General features: G+C 43.9%; 1 protein-coding gene across 2 annotated transcripts in view; it reads left to right on the top strand.

The window, feature by feature from the left end:
* The window catches only part of sema5ba (sema domain, seven thrombospondin repeats (type 1 and type 1-like), transmembrane domain (TM) and short cytoplasmic domain, (semaphorin) 5Ba), a 539,592-nt gene that overhangs the window by 353,288 nt on the left and 165,318 nt on the right, over positions 1–20,986 (top strand). For both annotated transcript variants that reach the window (XM_072260941.1, XM_072260942.1), the window contains 4 exons: positions 4,747–4,809; positions 13,403–13,501; positions 15,975–16,188; positions 18,597–18,882. In XM_072260941.1, coding sequence (XP_072117042.1) covers positions 4,747–4,809; positions 13,403–13,501; positions 15,975–16,188; positions 18,597–18,882 — 662 coding nt within the window. The remainder of the gene's footprint in view (positions 1–4,746; positions 4,810–13,402; positions 13,502–15,974; positions 16,189–18,596; positions 18,883–20,986) is intronic.

The following is a 20,986-nucleotide window of genomic DNA, read 5'->3' as shown; positions in this document are numbered from 1 at the left end:
TTGGAAAGTGACTCAAAGGTTACTCAAACAGAAAAGAAAGTCGTGAAACTTTGAAGAGACTCAATGAGGGCCTGGGATCTCGGAGAGAACACGTTCCAATCAATGTGTCATGGAAAACACTAAAGTGCAAAACCTTATTCCTGAAGGCCTAGTGGGGCAAGCTCTGGAGTATCCATACAGTTTGAGGGTTTATATGCTAGAACCATACTTGATACAGGGTTACTCAGGTTACTCTACTCTACAAATCCTGTTACAACCGGTATTTGACACCCCTAGAAATTTGGGGCCTTAGTACTGATGATTACCTGTATGATGGTTACTTGTCATTGAAGCTTGTATTTTCAAAAGCAGATGTTGGAGTAGCTGAGGCCATTGATACATTAATGTTGGTCTGTCTGGACCCAGATGAAAAAGGTGAGGCTTCCATTATTGTGGGAACAAATATTTCCATAGTGAGAAGGCTTGTAGAAGCCTGCAAGGAGAGAAATGGAGAGAATATTTTGAAAACCTTGTCCATTCACCTGGCGTTCAGAGCTGTTTTTGACAAGGTGCAAGTTCACCCAAAGCAAGATGGTGATCATAAATGAGGAACGCGTGGCACATCCAGCCAAAACCCCTCACGTTACATCATTGGGAAGTAGCTAGAGTGACGGGAAACCCTAAATTCCCCGGAAGCCTGATGCTGACACCCTCCGGATGGGTGCTCTAGAGGATCACAAAGAGGAGTTACGGCGACCTGTTGAGATGCTGGTCAGACCTGAACTGCAGACACCTTGATGTTTCTGATGACAAGTGCTGTATGTCAGTGATCTGGATTATGGGATTAATGGATTTCTGGCTAAATTTGCCGATGATACAAAGATACGTGGAGGAATGGGTAGTGTTGAGGAAACAGAGAACCTGCAGAAAGACTTAGATAGTTTGGGGGAATGGGCAAAGAAGTGGCAAATGAAATACAATGTTGGAAAGTGTATGGTCATGCACTTTGTTGGAAGAACTAAATGGGTAGACTATTGTTTAGACGGGGAGAGAATTCAAAATGCAGAGATGCAAAGGAACTTTGGAGTCCTTGTGCAGGATAGCCTACAGGTTAACCTCCAGATTGGGTTGGTTGTGAAGAAGGAAAATGCAATGTTGGCATTCATTTCTAGAAGTATAGAATATAAGAGCAGGGATGTGATGTTGAGGCTCTGTAAGGCACTCATGAGACCACACTTGGAGTATTGTATGCAATTTTGTGCTCCTTATTTTAGAAAGCATATACTGACATTGGAGAGGGTTCAAAGAAGATTCACAAGAATGATTCCAGGAATGAAAGGGTTACTGTATGAGGAACGTCTGGCAGCTCTTGGGCTGTATTCCCTGGAGTTCAGGAGAATTAGGGGGATCTCATACAAACATTCCGAATATTAAAAGACCTGAACAGATTAGATATGGCAAAGTTATTTCCCATGGTAGGGGATTCTAGGACAAGAGGGCATGACTTCAGGATTGAAGGACGTCCTTTTAGAACTGAGATGCGGAGAAATTACTTTAGTCAGAGACTGGTAAATCTGTGGAATTTCATGGCATAAGTGACTGTGGAGGCCAAGTCATTGGGTGCATATGAGGCAGAGATAGATAGGTTCTTGATTAGTCAGGGCATCAAAGGGTATAGGATGAAAGCAGGGGAGCGGGGATGACTGGAAGATTTGGATCAGCCCATGATTGAATGGTGGAGCAGACTCGATGGGCCGAATGGCCTACTTCTGCTCCTATATTTTATGGTCTTATGGAATGAAGCCTGGTTGAGGAGTGCTGTAAGCACTGTAAGTCGTGCACTCGATGTATTCGGAGGAAGTCCCTGCCTGTGAGAGTTACTCCATTATCTCAATTACAGAGTGTGGGGTTACTTGATTTCATATCTGTGGATTTCCTTTCCATAGAGCCTGATTCCAGCGAAGATGTGAATATCCTGGTCTCACTGATTACTACACCAGATATGCTCAAGGCTTCCCCATACAGTTACAGAGGATACCCACAGTCCCCAAAGTGTTATGGGAGAAGTATTTTGTTCATAATGGCCTCCAAGAAGAATACACAGTTATCAGGGAAGGGACTTTGAGAGTCAGCTCATACATGAGTTACTGAGCATGATTGGAGTCAAGAAGTCGAGGACCACATCCTCAGGTGATCCCCAGCCTGTAAGGTTCAACCTGACATTGCTAGGCATGCTTGGAACCCTGGTTATCAGCAAGAAGAACAAGTGGAGTCAACATATTAGGCATTTGGTCCACCACTACAACTCTACACAGAATGAAGCTACCAGATACTTGCCATAATATTTGATGTTCAGGCGCAAAGCAAGATTGCATGTAGATCTCTGTTTTGGAGCCAGTGGTGAAGACTTGCCACAGAAGATTATCTTAAGTATGTGTCTGACATGGGGAAAGAACGGCAAAAGGCTTATAAGCTAGCAGCGGTCTTTGCTACCAAGCAAAATCATGGAAAAAAGAGGAGATATGATCAAAAGATTAGGCTTTCTCAACTGATGCCTAAGGACAGAGTTTCAATAAGGAATTTGGGGCTAGCAGGGAAGCATAAGTTGGCTGACCATTGGGTGTCTACACCTTATGTAGTTGAGAGCCAGATGACAAATGTACCAATTTTCCAAGTGAAACCAGAAGATAGGAATGGCCCTTTCAAAATTTTCCATTGGAATCACCTTCTACCCCTAGGGCAGGAGGTACGAGTTGACCCAGAACCTGACTTGGAACCTACACTTGTAGGAGAACTCTGCTCAGAAGGAGAAGAAGAGAAAGGCAATCGGTGGAAAGACCTGAAAAAGACTCAACCACTGAATATTGTATGGACTCAGAGGATGAGGAAATGGGGATGTGGTACACGTTACCTCATGCAAACTCCGCAAGAACTGATGTAAGTTCCTGAATCTCCCAGCCCTGGACAGGAAGGGAAGCTGGGCTCCAATGTAGTTGGGAATGAAGCTGAACTCAGTCAGGTGGTAGAGGACCTGAGTTGTTAGAAGGCATGAGTAATGGACAGGAAAGATCCCAAGGATTGCTTGAGGTTGAAGAAGCTGAAGATGAGATCAGAAGCTGTCAGAGAGTGAGGAAACCGCCAGATAGGCTGGCATATGGATGCACCAGGGAATCAGTGTTGCATCTATCCCTTATTTGAATACTGTGTTATTAATAATAGTTTGATTACTTTCAAAGTCATGAGGAGACTGTAATGCCCTGGTTAAGATTTTTACTGCTAATGCTGTAGGGTATTTCATTTAGTAGCTTTCTGTTGAGGCAGTGTGATGACTGGTGGTATGGTTTGGTTTCGGATAAATATATGGGGCTATTGTGTTCAACTTAGGGATGTTGTGTCTAATTGGCTAATCAGGATGGTGGAAATGGGAAAAGGTTCTAGAGAAAGATGGACAGAGAGAGATTTGTGACAGACACTAGTTGGGTTCATGGTCTTTTTGGAGGGAGATGGAGAGAGGTGAAGATCGGGAAAGACAGCCATAGGATTCGATCTGATGGGAAGACCTGATTGCAAGGAGTACTTCGCGAGTCGAAGGAGTCCAAGATGCAAAGTTCTACTGGTGATTGGTGATGAGAATTTGGCGCCATGAGTAACGGTCATACCCACCTTTTAGACAATACGAACTCCAATGATGTACACATTTAGACTGATTGAACTGGAATGGACCTTTTATTTTCCTTTTCTTTTCTTCTTAATATCTGGTTGATAAAGGTGAAATTAGTAAATACACTTCCTTTATAATTGTATGCGGTGTATGATCTGTTATTTTTTGCCGATTGTGTATGGGCAGTATTTACACAGCATTCGCTTGGTTCCATTAATTGAAACATCCCAACTTTCCTGTTTGGTTGGACCCAAATCATACTGATGCTAGACATATGCTGTTTAAGAAAGGTGGCCTTCTCACTCTGAGTCCAGTGTCTGTGAGCAGAGCTGGCTAACGAGCCAAGTTTCCACACGAGCCCAAGGAGAGGGCTTCACATAGATAGGGTAAATAAATGGAAATTTCAGATCTTAGAGGACATGCATTTATGGGGAAAGGGCAGAGCTTTAAGGAGATGTGCTAGGCAAATTTCTTTTTACAAAGCATGTGATGGTAGGCACTGCCAGGTATAGTGGTGGAAGCAGATATGATGGTGTTGTTTCAGGAACTGTTAGATAGATACATGAATATTCAAGAAATGGAAGGATGTAGACTTAGATTAATTTGTCACCGTGTTGAGCACAGGCATTGTGGGCCAATGGGCCTGTTTGTACAGTACCATTCTCTGTATCCGTTCTCCTGTATCACCCTCCTCTTACTCCCTCAGCCCTTCTTAACTATTCTCCACTTCCTTATCATTTCCCTCCCCATGCTCTTTTTTCCACTACAATTCTCCTCCCGATTCCTCCTTTTCCTTCCTTTCCCCTCACTCTCTCCTTTCCCCTTCCCTTTCCTCTTCTTGACCCATGCCTTTTGTTTTCATTTTCATCTCCCTTCTGCTGTAAAATTCTCCTCCCTGCCCCCCCCCCCCCCATTCCTGTCCTGGAGAATAGAAGTCTGAGGAGCGGGGCTAGAGAGCCTTGGGGAGGGAAATGGAAATGAAAACAAAAGGCATGGGTCAAGAAGATCTCTCCTAATCCGGTCCATTTTTCTTACAGTTCAGCCAGAGGTGCCAGGTGGAGGTTATTCAGTGCAAGACATGTAACATGTTCACTCTTGCTTCACAGGCAATGGAGTGGGGACCAGAGGAAGATACCAAGAGGGCTTGTCAAAGCAAAGGGAAGACAAAGGTAAATACTTAAACCATTCTCATTACAAAGTTACTTTTTAACTATTCTATCAGAACCAGACAAAGACTCTGAATCCATGTCATTCTGTGGTCAGAACTTACAAAGGAATCTCATGTTGTTACCCTTCACTGAATGGGTGTTCCTTAAATTGAAAAATTAGGATATTGTCGGTATCCACTTTCTGACTTAGATTCATTTCTTTGTCACAAGTACATTGAATCTTACAGTGAAAAGTGTCATTTCTGTTAACAACCAACACAACCTAATCACAAACAAGAGAAAATGTGCAGATGAGCAACACGCACAAAATGCTGGAAGAACTCGGCAGTCCTGCCGAAGATTTTTGGCCTGAAACGTCAGCTGTGCTCTATTCCTAAGTGCTGAGTTCCTCGTGCATTTTGTGTTTGTTAACACAACTTAATGATGTGCTGAGGACAGCCTGCAAGTGTCACCACACACATGCCCATGCACACGCAGGTACATAGCATGCCCACAATGTTCGCAGAGCAACACAAGCAACAACAACAAAAATAACAGAACAACTGCGACAAAACAACCACAGCAAAACAAGTCCTGTTACTCTTTACAATATTTCTAGGCACTTGTTACTAGGCCCAACCTAGTACACTTTGAGTAAGCAGTTCTGACCTGCTGGATGCCAGACCACTAACCCAACCATTGTACCCCTATGCTTGATAAACGTTGCTTAGAATTGTCCAGGACATCTCAGATCGAGTCCTCAGCAGCGGAAAGGTGAGCAGTAGAGGTCGTGGTCCATGTATGTACCAATGACATAGGGAGGAAGAGCGACGAGATTCTGCAACGAGAGTTCAGGGAGTAAGGTGCTTAGTTAAATGGCAGGGCCTCCAGGGTTGTGATCTCAGGATTGCTACCCATGCCATGTGCCAATGAGACCAAAACTAGGAAGATTATACAATTTAACATGTGGCTAAGGAGTTAGTTGTAGGAGGAAGGGCGTCGGATTTTTGGGTCATTCAGCTGTCTTCCAGGGAAGGTAGGACCTGTACAGAAGAGACACTTTGCACCTGAAGGGGGACTAATATCCCAGCAGGAAGGTTTGCTAGTGCTGCACAGTAGCGTTTGAACTAGAGTTGCAGGGGGGATGGGAATCAGAGTGCCAGAACAGATAGTGGAGAGGTTGTGGAGAAAGATGTTGTTAAGACCTCAGACAGTCAGGAATCAAAAGGTTGAGCAGGGTGTGACTAGTGTCCTGAGCTGCGTATATTTCAATGCTGGAAGTATTGTAGGAAAGGAAGATGAGCTCAGGGCCTGGAAAAACACATGGGATTCTGATATTGTAGCCATTAGTGAGACGATTGCAGAAGGGGTAGGACCAGCAGCTCAGTATTCCGGGGTTCTGTTGTTTCAGGCGTGACAGAGCAGGAGGAATTAAAGAGGGAGGGTGGTGTTACTAGTCAGGGAAAATGTCACGGCAGTGCCCAGTCAGGTCAGACTGGAGAACTTGTCTAGTGAGGCTTTATAGGTGGAACTGAGGAATAAGAAAGGTATGACCATGATAATCGGGCTATATTGTAGACCACCCAACAGTCTGTGAGATTCAGAGAAACAAATTTGTTGAGAGATTACAAACTGTTGCAAGAAACATAAGGTTGTTATAGTAACACACACAAAAAATGCTGGTGAATGCAGCAGGCCAGGCAGCATCTATAGGAAGAGGTACAGTCTACGTTTCGGGCTGAGACCCTTCTCGAGTTGAATTTCTTGCTTGAATTTCCAGCATCTGCAAATTTCCTCGTGTTTGAGGTTGTTATAGTAGGTGATTTTAACTTTCCATATATTTACTGGGTCTCCCATACTGTAAAAGGACTAGGTGGGAGAGAGTTTCTCAAATGTGTTCAGGAAAGTTTCCTTAATCAGTACAGAGAAGTCTCAATGAGAAACTGTGCAATACTGGTTCTGCTATTACGGAATGATACAGGGCAGGTGACTGAAGTTTGTGTAGGGGAACACCTTGGATTTATTGATCATAATGCCATTAGTTTCCAAGTAAATAAGGAAAAAGATAGAATTTTAGTGTGGTTGGCAGGTTAAGATTCTAAACTGGAGAAAGGCCAATTTTGATGGTATAAGAAATGATCTGGGAAGTGTGTCCCCAGTTAGTGGCCGATGAGGCAATTATCGAGGTAGATGAACTGATCATTCAGAGGCTCTAAGTTGTCTACATGCTTTCCGAAAACAATGGCATCTTTCAATTTACTCAGAGTCTGGGTGGTACAGAATGGTCAAGGCCTCCCTATTCCAGCTACACTCCTCGGCCAAAGTCTGAAACTCAATTGCATAGTCAGTGACTGACCGACTACCTTGACACATCTTTATCAGATGGTCTGAGGCTCTGTTAGCTCCGGCGGGTCAATGGAACACTTTCTTCCTGAGGTTCATGAATTCTACCAAATCTGAGCAAATCTCCGACCTCAGCTCCTAATGCACAGTGGCCCAGGCCAGCCAGAGCTTTCCTGGTCATGATGGCCACCTTTCCACGCTCTGTAGGAAACCAGGATGGCTGGAGTTCAAATGCAAAAGGAGCAAAGTGTGAGGAAGCTACGGGTTATCAAGGAGCCTCTCCAGAGTTGGAAGATGGACTGACTCCGCAGTGTGACAGACGGTCGCAGCCAAGTGATTCTGGCTTCCTCCTTGTGACAGTTGGTGCATGGCGACTTGGATGTCATGTATTTCCAGGCTCAGTCTTGAAACCTGGCCACAGCCGACACGAGGCTCGGATACTCCACTGGCTCCATGTTAGGCTCAGTTATACTGTGATGCGAGGCCTAGGCGAGGATGGCAGGGACCCAAATGATGGAGTATCTGAGACTAGAATCGAGGCGCGATTTTGAGACAGGCACAAGAACCAGGGTCTAGATGAAAACCTGATGTGACTAGATGAGAATCCGAAGGACACGGAAATCCTAAAAGCAATCACTGATTGAACGAAAGTCGAGCTGATGAATGAGCACTGAACCTAAGTTCAGGTGCTCTTTAAATATCCAAATCCTGGTGCCAAAACATGGCTGCCAATTAGTGGAGTGGGCTTGAATCTTTAAAGGGTCCATGTCAGTTACCCAACTCCAGAGAATTAGAGTAAACCTAGGAGGCTAGCGCAGTTGGATGCATGCCGTAACAGAGTACAGGAGTTGGCATGTTATTTTGTATAAGATACAGTGGCATGCATAAGTTTGGGCACCCCTGGTCAAAATTTCTGTTGCTGTGAATAGTTAATTGGGTAAAAGATGAACTGATCTCCAAAAGTCATAAAGTTAAAGATGAAACATTCTTTTCAACATTTAAAGCAAGATTAGTGTATTATTTTTGTTTTGTACTATTTTAGAGTGAAAAAAAGGAAAGGAGCACCATGCAAAAATTTGGGCACCCCAAGAGATTAGAGCTCTCAGATAACTTTCACCAAGGTCTCAGACCTTAATTAGCTTGTTCAGGCTATGGCTTGTTCATATTTATTGTTAGGAAAGGCCAGGTGATGCAAATTTCAAAGCTTTATAAATACCCTGACTCCTCAGACCTTGTCCCAACAATCAGCAGCCATGGGTTCCTCTAAGCAGCTGCCTAGCACTCTGAAAATTAAAATAAAAAATGCCCACAAAGCAGGAGAAGGCTATAAGAAGATAGCAAAGCGTTTTCAGGTAGCCATTTCTTCAGTTTGTAATGTAATTAAGAAATGACAGTTAACAGGAATGGTGGAGGTCAAGCTGATGTCTGGAAGACCAAGAAAACTGTTTGGAAGATTGCTAGAAAGGCAAATCAAAATCCCTGTTTGACTGCAAAAGACCCTCAGGAAGATTTAGCAGACTCTGGAGTGGTGGTGCACTGTTCTACTGTGCAGCGACACCTGCACAAATATGACCTTCATGGAAGAGTCATCAGATCCCAAACAAGAATCAAAAGACTCTTAGCTGGCTACAGAAAGTGTTTACAAGCTGTGGTACTTGCCAAAGGGAGTGTTACTAAGTACTGACCATACAGGGTGCCCAAACTTTTGCTTCGGGCCCTTTTCCTTTTTTGTTATTTTGAAACTGTAAAAGATGGAAATAAAAAAGTAATCTTGCTTAAAATATTAAATAAATGTGTCATCTTTAACTTTATGCCTTTTGCAAATCAGGTCATCTTTTACTCACTTAGCTATCCAAGTAAAAGAAATTCCCTAAAAATGGCGTCACAGGTAGAAAGGGTCGTAAAGAGAGCTTTTATAATCAAAGTATTGAGTATGAGAGTTAGAATGTTATGGTGAGGTTGTATAAGGCATTGGCAAGGCTGAATTTGGAGTATTGTGTGCAGTTTTGGTCACCAAATTACAGGGAGGATATTAATAAGGTTGAAAGAGTGCAGAGAAGGTTTACAAGGATGCTGCTGGGACTTGCGAAACTGAGGTGCAGAGAAAGGTTGAATAGGTTAGGACTTTATTCCCTGGAGCGTAGAAGAATGAGGGGAGATTTGATAGAGGTATATAAGATTATAATGGGTATAGATAGAGTGAATGCAAGCAGGCTTTTTCCACTGGGGCTAGGGGAGAAAAAAACCAGAGGACATGGGTTAAGTGTGAAGGGGGAAAAGTTTAAAGGGAACATTAGAGGGGGCTTCATCACACAGAGAGTGGTGGGAGTGTGGAATGAGCTGCCAGATGAAGTGGTAAATGTGGGCTCACTTTTAACATTTAAGGAAAAATGTTGGACAGATACATGGATGGGAGGTGTATGGAGGGATATAGTCTGTGTGCAGGTCAGTGGGACTAGGCAGAAAAATGGCTCGGCACAGCCAAGAAGGGCCAAAAAGCCTGTTTCTGTGCTGTGCTATGGGTGCCCAAACTTTTGCATGCCACTATAAGTTGTATTAGACAAAAGTTGCCTAATTTGGAGTATTGTGTGCAGTTACTACAGGAAGGATGTAAATAAGGTTGAAAGAGTACAGAGAAAATTTACAAGGATGTTGCTGGGACTGGAAGACATGAGTTATAAGTAAAGACTGAATAGGTTAGGACTTTATGCCTTGGAACGTTGAAAATTGAGAGGAGATTTGCTAGTGGTGTACAAAATTATGAGGAGTATAGATACGGTAAATGCAAGCAGGCTTTTTCTACTGAGATTGTGTGGGACTTCAACTAGAGGTCATGGGGTAAGGTTAAAAGGTGAAAAGTTTAGGGGAATATGAGGGGAAACCTGTTCATTCAGAGGGCTGTGAGAATGTGGAACAAGCTCCCAGTGCAAGTGGTGCATCCAAGCTCAATTTCAACATTGAAGAGGTACATGGATGGTAGGGAAATTGAGGGCTATGGTCCGAGTGCAGACCGATGGGAGTATGCAATTTAAATGGTCTGGCATGGACTGAATTGGCCAAGGGGCCTGTATCTGTACTATACTTTTCTATGACTACAACTAAGCTGACGGAAATCTTCTTCAGAGATTTGGAAGGCTTGTGTCTCAGAGTCTATTCTAGACTGAGATTAAAGATGTTAATGTCAAAGAAATCAATGAATACAGGGACAGAAATTGGAAAGGATGCAGAAGGCGAACTATTTAAGGCATTCATTTGAGGGTCTGAAGGCATTGGTCAGACCACATTTAGATTATCATGAACAGTTTGGGATCCTTATCTAGGAAAAGATGTGCTGGTATTGGAGGGGGTCCTGATGAGGTTCCTAAGAGTGATCCTGGGAATGAAAGGATTAATATATGAGAAACGTTTAATGGCTCTGGGTCTGTACTTACTGGAGTTTAGAGAAATGGTCGGGGGGGGGGTGGAATAAGCTGAATGTTTTCCATACTGGATTTGACCATTTGATTGATGTGACATCGAAGAAAACCCCTCTTTTCCTGAGGAACAGCCTGTCTGGCCACAGTTGAAGTGAGGAGGACCCTAGCCAGGGTAAACTGACGCAAAGATGCAGGACAACAAACTTGGTCAGGTGTTGAGGCACTGTGCAGCCCAGCTAACAGAGGCCTTTAATAGACATCTTCAATATCTCTCTGAAACAGTCCACTGTCCCTTCAGGCTTCAAGGCAGCCACGAAGAGACCAAAAGTAACTGACCTAAATGATTGCCACCCTATGGCACTGACTTCAACAATCATGAAGTGCTTTTAGCAATTGGTACTTGGTCATATAAAATCCCACCTTTCAGCTACATTGGACCCTTTCCAGTTCACTTACTGCTCAAACCAGTCCACTGATGATGCCATAGCCTTGGCCCTCCACCCTATTCTCTCCCACCTAGAAAATGATGCCTCGTATGCCAGGATGTTCATTGACTTCAGATTGGCATTTAACACGATTGTCCCTCAGAGGCTGGTGGGTAAACTTTGTGGGAATCCTCTCTGTAACTGGACCTTGGACTTCTTGATGGAAAGACCCCAGTCAGTCCAAGTTAGTAGCAACATCTCCAGCTCCATGATGCTGAGCACTGGTGCCCCCCAGGTTTGTGGGCTCAGCCTTCTGCTGTTCATGCTATTGACTCATGACTACACTATCAGATTCAGCTCAAACCACATCATCAAGTGGCTGGCTTCATCAGCAACAATGATGAGTCTCATACAGAGAGGAGGCGGAGAACCTTGTCAAACAGTGTGGAACAACAACCTGAGTTTCAATGTGGACAAGATAAAGGAGATGATCGTGGACTTCAGAAAGGCAAAACTTGACCATCTTCCAATGCATTTCAATGGCTCTGTTGTGGAGAGAGTGAACAGCACGAAGTTTCTTGGTGTGTACATAACGGACAATCTAATCTGGACTCACAACACCTCCTCGCTATTCAAGAAGGCACAGGAGTTTCTGAGGAGATGAGGTGTGCAAGGCTCCCCACCCCATTCTAACAACTTTCTACAAGAGCGCCATGGAGAATGCCCAGCGTGCTGCATCATTGTGTGGTACGGAAGCAGTGGGGCATCGGACTGCAAGACCCCACAGAGGACAGTAAAAACCGCTGAGATCATCGGGGTCAGGGTCTCCCTCCCCCCATTTGTGGCATTTACCAGGAGCATTGCAGACAAAGGGCCCGAAATTGAGGGGCAGTACTACCACCCATCCCACAATCTCTTTGACGCACTACTGTCAGGAAGGAGGTACAGAAGCATCAGGACTAATACTGGCAGACTGGGTAACAGCTCCTTCCCTCAGCCTGAGAGACTAATGAATACTTTGCCACCACTGAGGTCTCATCACTAGAAAAGTGATCTATTTACTGCTTACTGTTTACCTGTGCTGAGTTTTACTACATGTACTTTGAATTATATTTTATTAACTTATTCATCATATACTGTTATGGTTTATGTGCTGTGTGTGATATATGTTATGTGGGTGCACCGTGGTCCAGAGGAACATTGTTTCATTTGGTTGTATATATGTACAGTCAGATGACATTAAATTAGATTATGAGGACACACAGTCCTCTTTTATTGTCATTTAATAATGCATGCATTAAGAAATGATACAATGTTTCTCCAGAATGATATCACAGAAACACATGACAAACCGACTGAAAAACTGACAAAAACCACATAATTCTAACATATAGTTACAACAGTGCAAAGCAATACGTAATTTGATAAAGAACAGAACATGGGCATGGTAAAAAGTCTAAAAAGTCTCTCGAAAGCCCCATCATCTCACGCAAACGGTGAACCTCCAGCACCGCAAACTTGCCGATACAGCATCCCGGAAGCACAGTCCGTCCGAAAACTCCGAGCCTCTGACCAGCTCTCTGACACCGAGCACCAAGCATCTCTGCCGAGCGCTTCAACCCTGGCCCCGGCAACAGGCAATAAGCAAAGCTGAGGATTTGGGGCCTTCCCCTCCGGAGATTCTTGATCGCACAGTAGCAGCGGCAGCGAAGCCAGCATTTCAGAAGTTTCTCCAGGTGTTCCTCCATGCTTCTCACGGCTGTCTCCATCAAATCAGGATTGTGCACAGTACCCTAGTTAACACATACGATATCGTTTGGAACGGCCGCGTGCGCTGCGTTGCACCGCCATCTTCTCCTCCCTCCAACTGCTCCCCTGCTCCCCTTAAACTTGAATAAACTTGAATGTGGATCTCATTGAAACATATTGAATATGAAAGGCGAAGATAGATTGGATATGGAGCAGATGTTTCTGTAGTGAGGTAGCCCAGGACCAGAGGCCACAACTTCAGAAAAGAAGGACATCCCTTAGGAAAAGAGATGAGGAGGAATTTCTTTAGCTAGAGGGTAGAGAATCTGATAATCCATTGCCACAGATTGCTGTGGAGGCCAAGTCACTTGGTATATTTAAAGCAGAGGTTGATAGGTTCTTGATTAGAAAGGGCGTCAAAGGTTATGGGGAGCAGGGGAGCAGGCAGAAGAATGAGGTTGAGGGGGCTAATAACTCTGCAATGATGAAATGATGGAGCCACCTCTTTGGGCTAAATAATTCTGCTCCTATGTCTTAGATGATTACTTGAGGGGTGCCGTGCTTCATTCTGCCTCTTTCTTTGGAAGATCTTTGAAAGTTTAGAAACATAGAAAACCTACAGCACAATACAGGCCTTTTGGCCCACAATGTTTTTTAAACACTTTCTTTACTCTCTTCCAGGAGGAATGTCAGAATTTTATCCGAGTCCTTCTCATCAATGGAAAGAAAATCTTTGCTTGTGGAACTAATGCATTTTCCCCAACCTGCACCAATCGACAGGTAAATACTTGTTATCCTGTTCATGCAATAAATGATGCAATTTCTAACCTTAGGGGGACCATGTGGGTTTTCAACAACTTTCTGACTGAAACACTATGTGCGTGGAATTATTGTCATATGTACCAAAACACAGTGAAAGGCTTGTCTTGCATACTGTTCATACAGTTCAAAATCACTACACATTGTATTGAGGTAGAGCAAGGTACCAGGCCACTTTTCAGTGGATCATTAAGAGTAGCACGCCGCCATGAGGCCATTCAGCACATTGAGTCTTTGCTGATGTTTTTAATAAGCAGGTGAGCTGTCACTCATGGGGGCCATTCTTGGCTCTCCATTAGTATGCTGGTGGCTTCTAGTTCTATGCCTGAAAATTGAAGGAGGTGAAGGGAGTGGACCCGCACTGTCGACTGTCCATTTCCCTCCATAGACTGACTGAGTTCCATCAAAACACTGTGTATTGCACAAAGGTCCATTCTGTTGATGCCAGTGTACCACGACGGAAGTTGTGCACTGCTGGGGGTGGGATCTCTCCAACCGGAGCAAAATGGAGATATTGTTGTTAAAAGGCTCCATGGCTACTCTACTTTGATGGAGACCAGGAAGGCTATGATTGGAACCCTGGATGAAGTTTATCTCTTAACCAGTATTGAAAGCTAAATTGAACAGTCCAGAGGAAGTTCACAGGAATGATTCTGCAAATGAAAGGATTAATGTATGAGGAGCGTTTTTAGGCTCCGGGCCTGTACACGTTGGAATTCAGAAGGATGTCCTCTTGTGTGAGCCATTGCCGTCCTGGGAAAAAGGCTTTGGCTGTCCACCCTATCCATGCCTTTTATCATCTTATACATCAGTTTACCTCTCATCCTCCTTCACTCCGAATGGAGAAGGTCTTTCCTTATAAGACCTGTCCTCTAACCCAGGGAACATGTTGGTAAGTCTCCTTTGCAGCCTCCCTAAAGCTTCCACATCCTTCCTATAATGGGGCAACCAGAACTGAAGACAACACTCCATGTGTGGTCTAGCCAGAGTTTTATAGAGCTGCAACATTACGTTGTGGATCTTGAACTCAGTTCCCTGACTAATATGCCTTCTTAACCTCCCTATCAACTTGTGCAGCATCTTTGAGGGGTCCATGGACTTAGACATTAAGATCCCTCTGTTCCTCCACACTGCTAAGAACTCTGCCATTAACCTTATACTGTCTTCAAGTTCAGTCTTCCAAAGTGAATCACTTCACACTTTTCTGAAGTGAACTCCAATTCTGCATCCTGTCTATGTCCCACTGTAACCTACAACAACCTTCAACACTGTCCTCTGTACCACCCACCTTCATGTCATCTGCAAACTTATGCACTCACCCTTCTACTTCTTCATCCAAGTCATATGTAAGAATCACAAAGAGCAGTGGTACCAAAATTGTCATTCAAAGAAGTTACAAACTTATTGCATTGATTCAACTATTTAAAAGAACAAAAATATTTTTGTTAAAAATTAACAGACCTTAGAAATAATTTAAGGGCCAAATAAAATATTCATGCAATAGCATACTCTCCCCTGGCCAGAGTGGTTTTTTGCTAGCAGAGCCACTGCCTCACAGCTCCAGAAACCCAGATTCAATCCTAACCTTGCGTGCAGTCCATGTGGAGTTTGCATGTTCTCCTTGTGACCGCAGGGAGCTCATGTTTCCTCCTACATTTGAAATATGTGCGGGTTTAAGTTAATTGGCCACTGTCAATTGTCCCAAGTATGCTGCTTAGTGGTTAACGTTAGGGAGAGTTGAAGAGAATGACAGGAGGGTAAATTGGGATTAGTGTGGGGTTGCCGTAAATGCGTAGTTGATGGCTGAACCCAAGGGGCTGTAGAGATGGTTCCTCTGCTGCCTCACTCTGGGCACTATGATTCTGAGTCTAGAAATCTTATTCCATGTCAGTGTAGTGTGGACACCATCCCAGAATCCCACCACTGCCTGTAAGGAGTTTGTACGTTTGCCCCGTGACCACCTGGGTTTCCTCCCCAGAACAAAGATGTACTGGTTTATAGGTTAATTGGTCACTGTAAATTGTCCCGTAATTCAGCTGGGATTAATTGGGTGGTTGCTGGGCAACATGGCTTGAAGTGCTGGAAGGGCCTATTCCATGCTATATCTCAATAATAATAATAATAATAATAATAATAATATAATAAATCCCAGAATGTTGCCTTCATACATTGGTGGTGATATAGGGCTGGGGGGGTAGGATGCAGGGGAGAGAGAGAGAAATGAGGTGGCTAGAGAGAGATCGATGCAGAGAGGGAGGGAGAAGGAAAGGGAGTGGGAAATCAAAGCATTTTCACACAACATAAGGTGTGATGTCAAAGTAAAGATGGCTGATTATGCAAGTTAAAGATGGTTGAAAACCAAGACAGGAAATGTAAAATAAAGGATTTTTTTCTGCAACAGCTGTGATTGTCTGTGTCTATCTGCTCTCTATAGCTGGGAAACCTGAGCAAAATCTTCGACAAGATTAATGGTGTGGCGAGGTGTCCCTATGACCCCAAACACAATTCCACCGCTGTGATTACGTCACGAGGGGAGCTGTATGCAGCTACTGTGATAGACTTCTCAGGTCGAGACCCTGCGATCTATCGAAGTTTGGGAACCGGACCTCCACTTCGAACTGCACAATACAACTCGAAATGGCTCAATGGTAACCAACAAGCTAGTCTTTCTCAGTGTGAGAGAGTGTGTGTGTGTGTGTGTGTGTACGCGTGCATGTGTGTGTGCGCGCACGCGCGTGCGTGTGTGTGTGTGCGTGCATGTATGTGCGTGTGTGCGTGCATGTGTGCGTGTGCGTGCATGTGTGCATGTGTGTGTGCATGTGTGCGTGTGTGTTTGTATATGTCTGTGTGCATTGGAGTGGTAGTGGCAGGAGATATGATAATAGCATTCAGAAGGCTATCAGATAGGCATGTGGATATGCAGGGAATTATAGGACTATGGATCATGGGGATGTAGAAGGGATTAATTTAGTTTAGCATTGAACTGCGCTGTACTGTTATTTTCTATGAGTGTGACAGGAATACTTGGGAAGGGATGATGGGATGATTTTCATTGAGTGAGAATACCCGTGTTTTGGGTTTGTTGGATCTGGTGATATTGATCCCAAGTTTCTTCAAAAGTTTGGTGATTACAGCCATTTTATTCAGTGTTAGAAGAACAAAGAGCAAACAGAGAGAGAGAAAAAACAAAGAAAAGCACATTTCATTGATAAGATGTAACCTAGAAATAGCCAGATTCATGTGGTCTGACAGCTTCTGCAGAAAAGCTGAGAAGCTTCTAGAAAACACATAATCAGCTATAGTGCAATTACTAGAAAGTTTACTGAACAACTACCATAAGACTATAAGACATTGGAGCAGAATTAGGCCAGCTGGCCCATCGAGTCTGCTCCACCATTCAATCATGGCTGATCCTTTTTTCCTATCTCCTCCTCAACCCCAGTTCCCGGCCTTCTCCCCGTAACCTTTGATGCCCTGTCCAATCAAGAACACCCAGTGACCTGGCCTCCACCACTGCATGTGGCAACAAGGTCCACAAATTCACCACCCTTTGGTTAAAGAAATTTCTCCGCATCTCTGTTTTGAAAGGGCACCCCTCTATCCTAAGGCTGTGCCCTCTTGTCCTAGGCTCTCCCACCATGGGAAACATCCTTTCCACATCTACTGTCTAGGCCTTTCAACATTCAAAAGGTTTCAATGAGATCACCCCTCATCCTTCTGAATTCTAGCAAGTACAGACCCAGAGCCATCAAATGTTCCTTGTATGATAACCCTTTCATTCCTGAAATCATCCTTGTAAACCTCCTCTGGACCCTTTCCCATGCCAGCACATCTTTCTAAGGTGAGGGGCCCAAAACTGTTCACAATACTCAAGGTGAAGCCTCAGCATCACATCCTTGCTCTTGTATTCTAGACCTCTTGAAATGAATGCTAACATGGCATTTGCCTTCCTTACCACTGACTGACCTGCAAGTTAACCTTCAGGGTGTTCTGCACAAGGACTCCCAAGTCCCTTTGCATCTCAGATTCCTGGATTTTGTCCCCGTTTAGAAATTAGTCTGTACATTTATTTCTACTACCAAAGTGCATTACCATTCTTTTTCCATCACTGTATTTCATTTGTCACTTCCTTGCCCATTCTCCTAATCCGCCTAAGTCTTTCTGCATCCTACCTGTTTCCCCAACACTACCTGCCCCTCCACCAATCTTTGTATCACCTGCAAACTTGGCAACAAAGCCATCTATTCCATCATCTAAATCATTTATATACAGCATAAAAGGAGGCGGTCCTAACACCGATCCCTGCGGAACACCACTAGTCACTGGCAGCCAACCAGAAAAGGATTCTTTTATTCCCACTCATTGAGCTGATGCTTTAGCCATGTTAGTAACTTTCCTGTAATACCATGGGCTCTTAACTTGGTAAGCACACATACAGGTAATTACATAAAAATTATAAGCAAGCATAGGAAAATTAAACTATAAGAAAAATACAAGGATCATCTTTATTCACCACGTTTTAGGAATTCGCTGTGGTGTGTTGGTCAGGGCATAACAAGCAACAGAACAAACCCAGCCATTAGCAATTAAAATAATAAAGAATCATATAAAATGTAACGTTAGAGGTTAAAGTATGGATATGGAATAAACTGTGCTTAAATACATAAATACCAATTTGTACTTACAATGTAAACAGTATTATAAAAAGTGGTTTAAAATGTTTACAGTGCATTTCAGTGACTGAGGTTATAGAGGGAGGTGGAGGGGACTAACTAGAATGGTTGATCAGATTAACTACCTTTGAGAAGAGACTTTTAAGATGGCATGAAACTTTCATTTTAATAGCCCTATAGTGCTTTCCAGAAGAGAGATTTTGAAAAAGGCGGTTTGCAGGGTGGGTGGTGCCTGCAATGAAGGGGACACCCTAATCCAATGAATTTCCTTTTGTTATATAAGGCAGGAAAACCTAATCATGCCAAAGTATCCTGGCTGGCACAACAGATTAGCTTCCCATTTGCCTCATAGGCTTTTGGCTTCTTCTCCCTTTCCTCCCCAGAACCTAACTTCATCTCAGCCTATGACATTGGTCTGTTCATCTACTTCTTCTTCCGGGAGAACGCCGTGGAGCACGACTGTGGCAAAACCGTCTACTCTCGGGTTGGACGGGTGTGTAAGAGTGACATTGGTGGCCACTTTCTGCTGGAGGACACGTGGACAACCTTCATGAAGGCCCGGTTGAATTGCTCCCGCTCAGGAGAGGTCCCCTTCTACTACAATGAGCTGCAGAGCACATTTTACCTTCCTGAGCAGGACCTCATCTACGGAATTTTCACCACCAATGTGTAAGTTTTCATTGACCATGTTGTACATCAGTCTCCTGTTTCAAAGGAGTCCTGGGAATCATGACCAAAGGCGATACACAGGCTGGGTGGAGTTGTGATGTTTGAACTAGTTGCCTCATCATTTGAAAGAAAAAGAATTTAATTTCTGTAATGATGTAGAAGAGTAGAAGTAGGCCACATGGCCCCTCTCATCCATCCCACCGTTCAATGTGATCATGGCTGATCTGCCCCAGGCTCATCTGCCCAGGTTAGTAGTAGATAGAGAGTATTCTGTCTGGAGGTCGGTGACCAGTAGCGCTCTGCAGGGATCTGTTCTGGGACCACAGCTCTTTGTGGTTTTTATAAATGACTTGAATGAGGAAGTGGAACGGTGGTTTAATAAGTTTGCAGATGACACAAAGGTTGTGGATAGTTTAGAAGATTGTTATAGGTTACAACAGGACTTGGATAGGATGTAGAGCTAGGCTAAGAAGTGGCAGATGAAGTTTGTAGGTCGAAGGCAGAATGCAGGTTTACTGGTGGGATTCTTATCAGTGTGAATGAACAGAGGGATCTTGCAGACAATGTCCGTAGACCCTAAAAGTTGTCATGCAAGTTGACAGATGATAAGGAAGTTGTATGGTGTGCTGGCCTTCATTAGTTGGGTACCGATTTCAAAGTCACAAGGCAATGTTGCAGATCTATAAAATCCTGGTTAGACCAAAATTGGAGTATCGTGTTCAATTCTGGTCACCTCTTTATAGGAAGGATGTGGAAGTCTTAGGGTGAAGTGGAGATTTACCAGGATAATATCTGGATTGGAGAGCATGTCTTATGAGGATAGGTTAAGCAAGATAGTGTTTTTTCTTTGGAGAAAAGAAGGATGAGAATTGACTTAATGGAGGTGTACAAGATGATAAGAAGCATAGATAGAGTGGGCAGCTAGAAACTTCTTCCCAGGCAGAAATGCCTCGTACGAAGGGGCTTAATTTCAAGGTGATTGGAAGAAAGTAGAGGGGGATGTCAGAGGTAGGTGATGGAATGATGGAGCAGACTTGATGGACTGAATGGCCTAATTATGGTCTTACAGACTTAAGTGCCAGAATACAAGTAGAGAGAATCACTTTACAGCCGCACTCTGCCCACCTTCCCTCTGCCAAATCTTCTCACCACATCAAGAAAGAGCTTGTCTGTTTGTCTTGGTGCATGAATCTCTTTGACTTTGAAAGCCAGCGAAAGACTGCAAATGCTTTCTGTTCTTCCCCAACTAATCTGTTGCGAGTGGAGATGGAGGGATTACATGCACTTGAAAGGAAGCCAGCAGCTGCCTTGGCAGTCACCTCTAATGCCTTTTACTTGCAGTTGCAATGTTTTACAAGGAACTGCTGTCGCCTTTCTCTCTAAATGCTCTGAACATAATGTAAGCGCTCGCAGTCCGTGTGATGAAATACTTCACTAGCCACAGTGGGACAGCGACCAATTTGGCATCAGTAACCCAGTGTATTCTGCTGCTCAGTGGTAGAAGGAGCGAAGCATGTTAAGATTATGAAATGAACTGCTGGAGGAACTCTGCAGGTCAGGCAGCTTCTGTGGAGGGAAATGGGCACTCATCATTTCTGGTTGAGATCCTTCATTATTAGCGATTAGCGTTACTCTATTAGCACCAGCAAACTGGGTTCAATTCCCACTGCTGTCTGTAAGGAGTTTGTATGTTCTCCCCGTGACCACCTGGGTTTTATCCAGTTTTCTCCCACATTCCAAAGAGTTTGGGTTAGTAGGTTAATTGATCAAATGAGTATAATTGAGCTGGCATGGGCTCAACGAGCCAGAAGGGCCTGTTATGTCTTCTATCTCCAAATAAAATAAATCTGGACTGAAAGATGGTGGAGAGACAGCTACAATAGGGAACTGAGAGGAAGGGCCGAGCAGGGGCTGGAAGGTGATAGGTGGATCCAGGTGAGGAGGGGTGATTGGCAGGTAGAGGGGGGATCAATAGAATTAGCAACAAAGGAAGTGGCAAGTGACAATGACAAGGGCTGAAAATGATGGAATCTAGCAGGAAAGGAAGGTGGACTATCCCTGTAACCATTTGTAGATCTCTAACCGTCCAAGATCTCTGAATGCC

Source organism: Mobula birostris, chromosome 6, assembly GCF_030028105.1.
Source record: "Mobula birostris isolate sMobBir1 chromosome 6, sMobBir1.hap1, whole genome shotgun sequence".
In the NCBI taxonomy this organism is placed as follows: domain Eukaryota; kingdom Metazoa; phylum Chordata; class Chondrichthyes; order Myliobatiformes; family Myliobatidae; genus Mobula; species Mobula birostris.
Note: the sequence above shows the minus strand (reverse complement) of the source record. Positions and strands in the feature narration are given on the sequence as shown.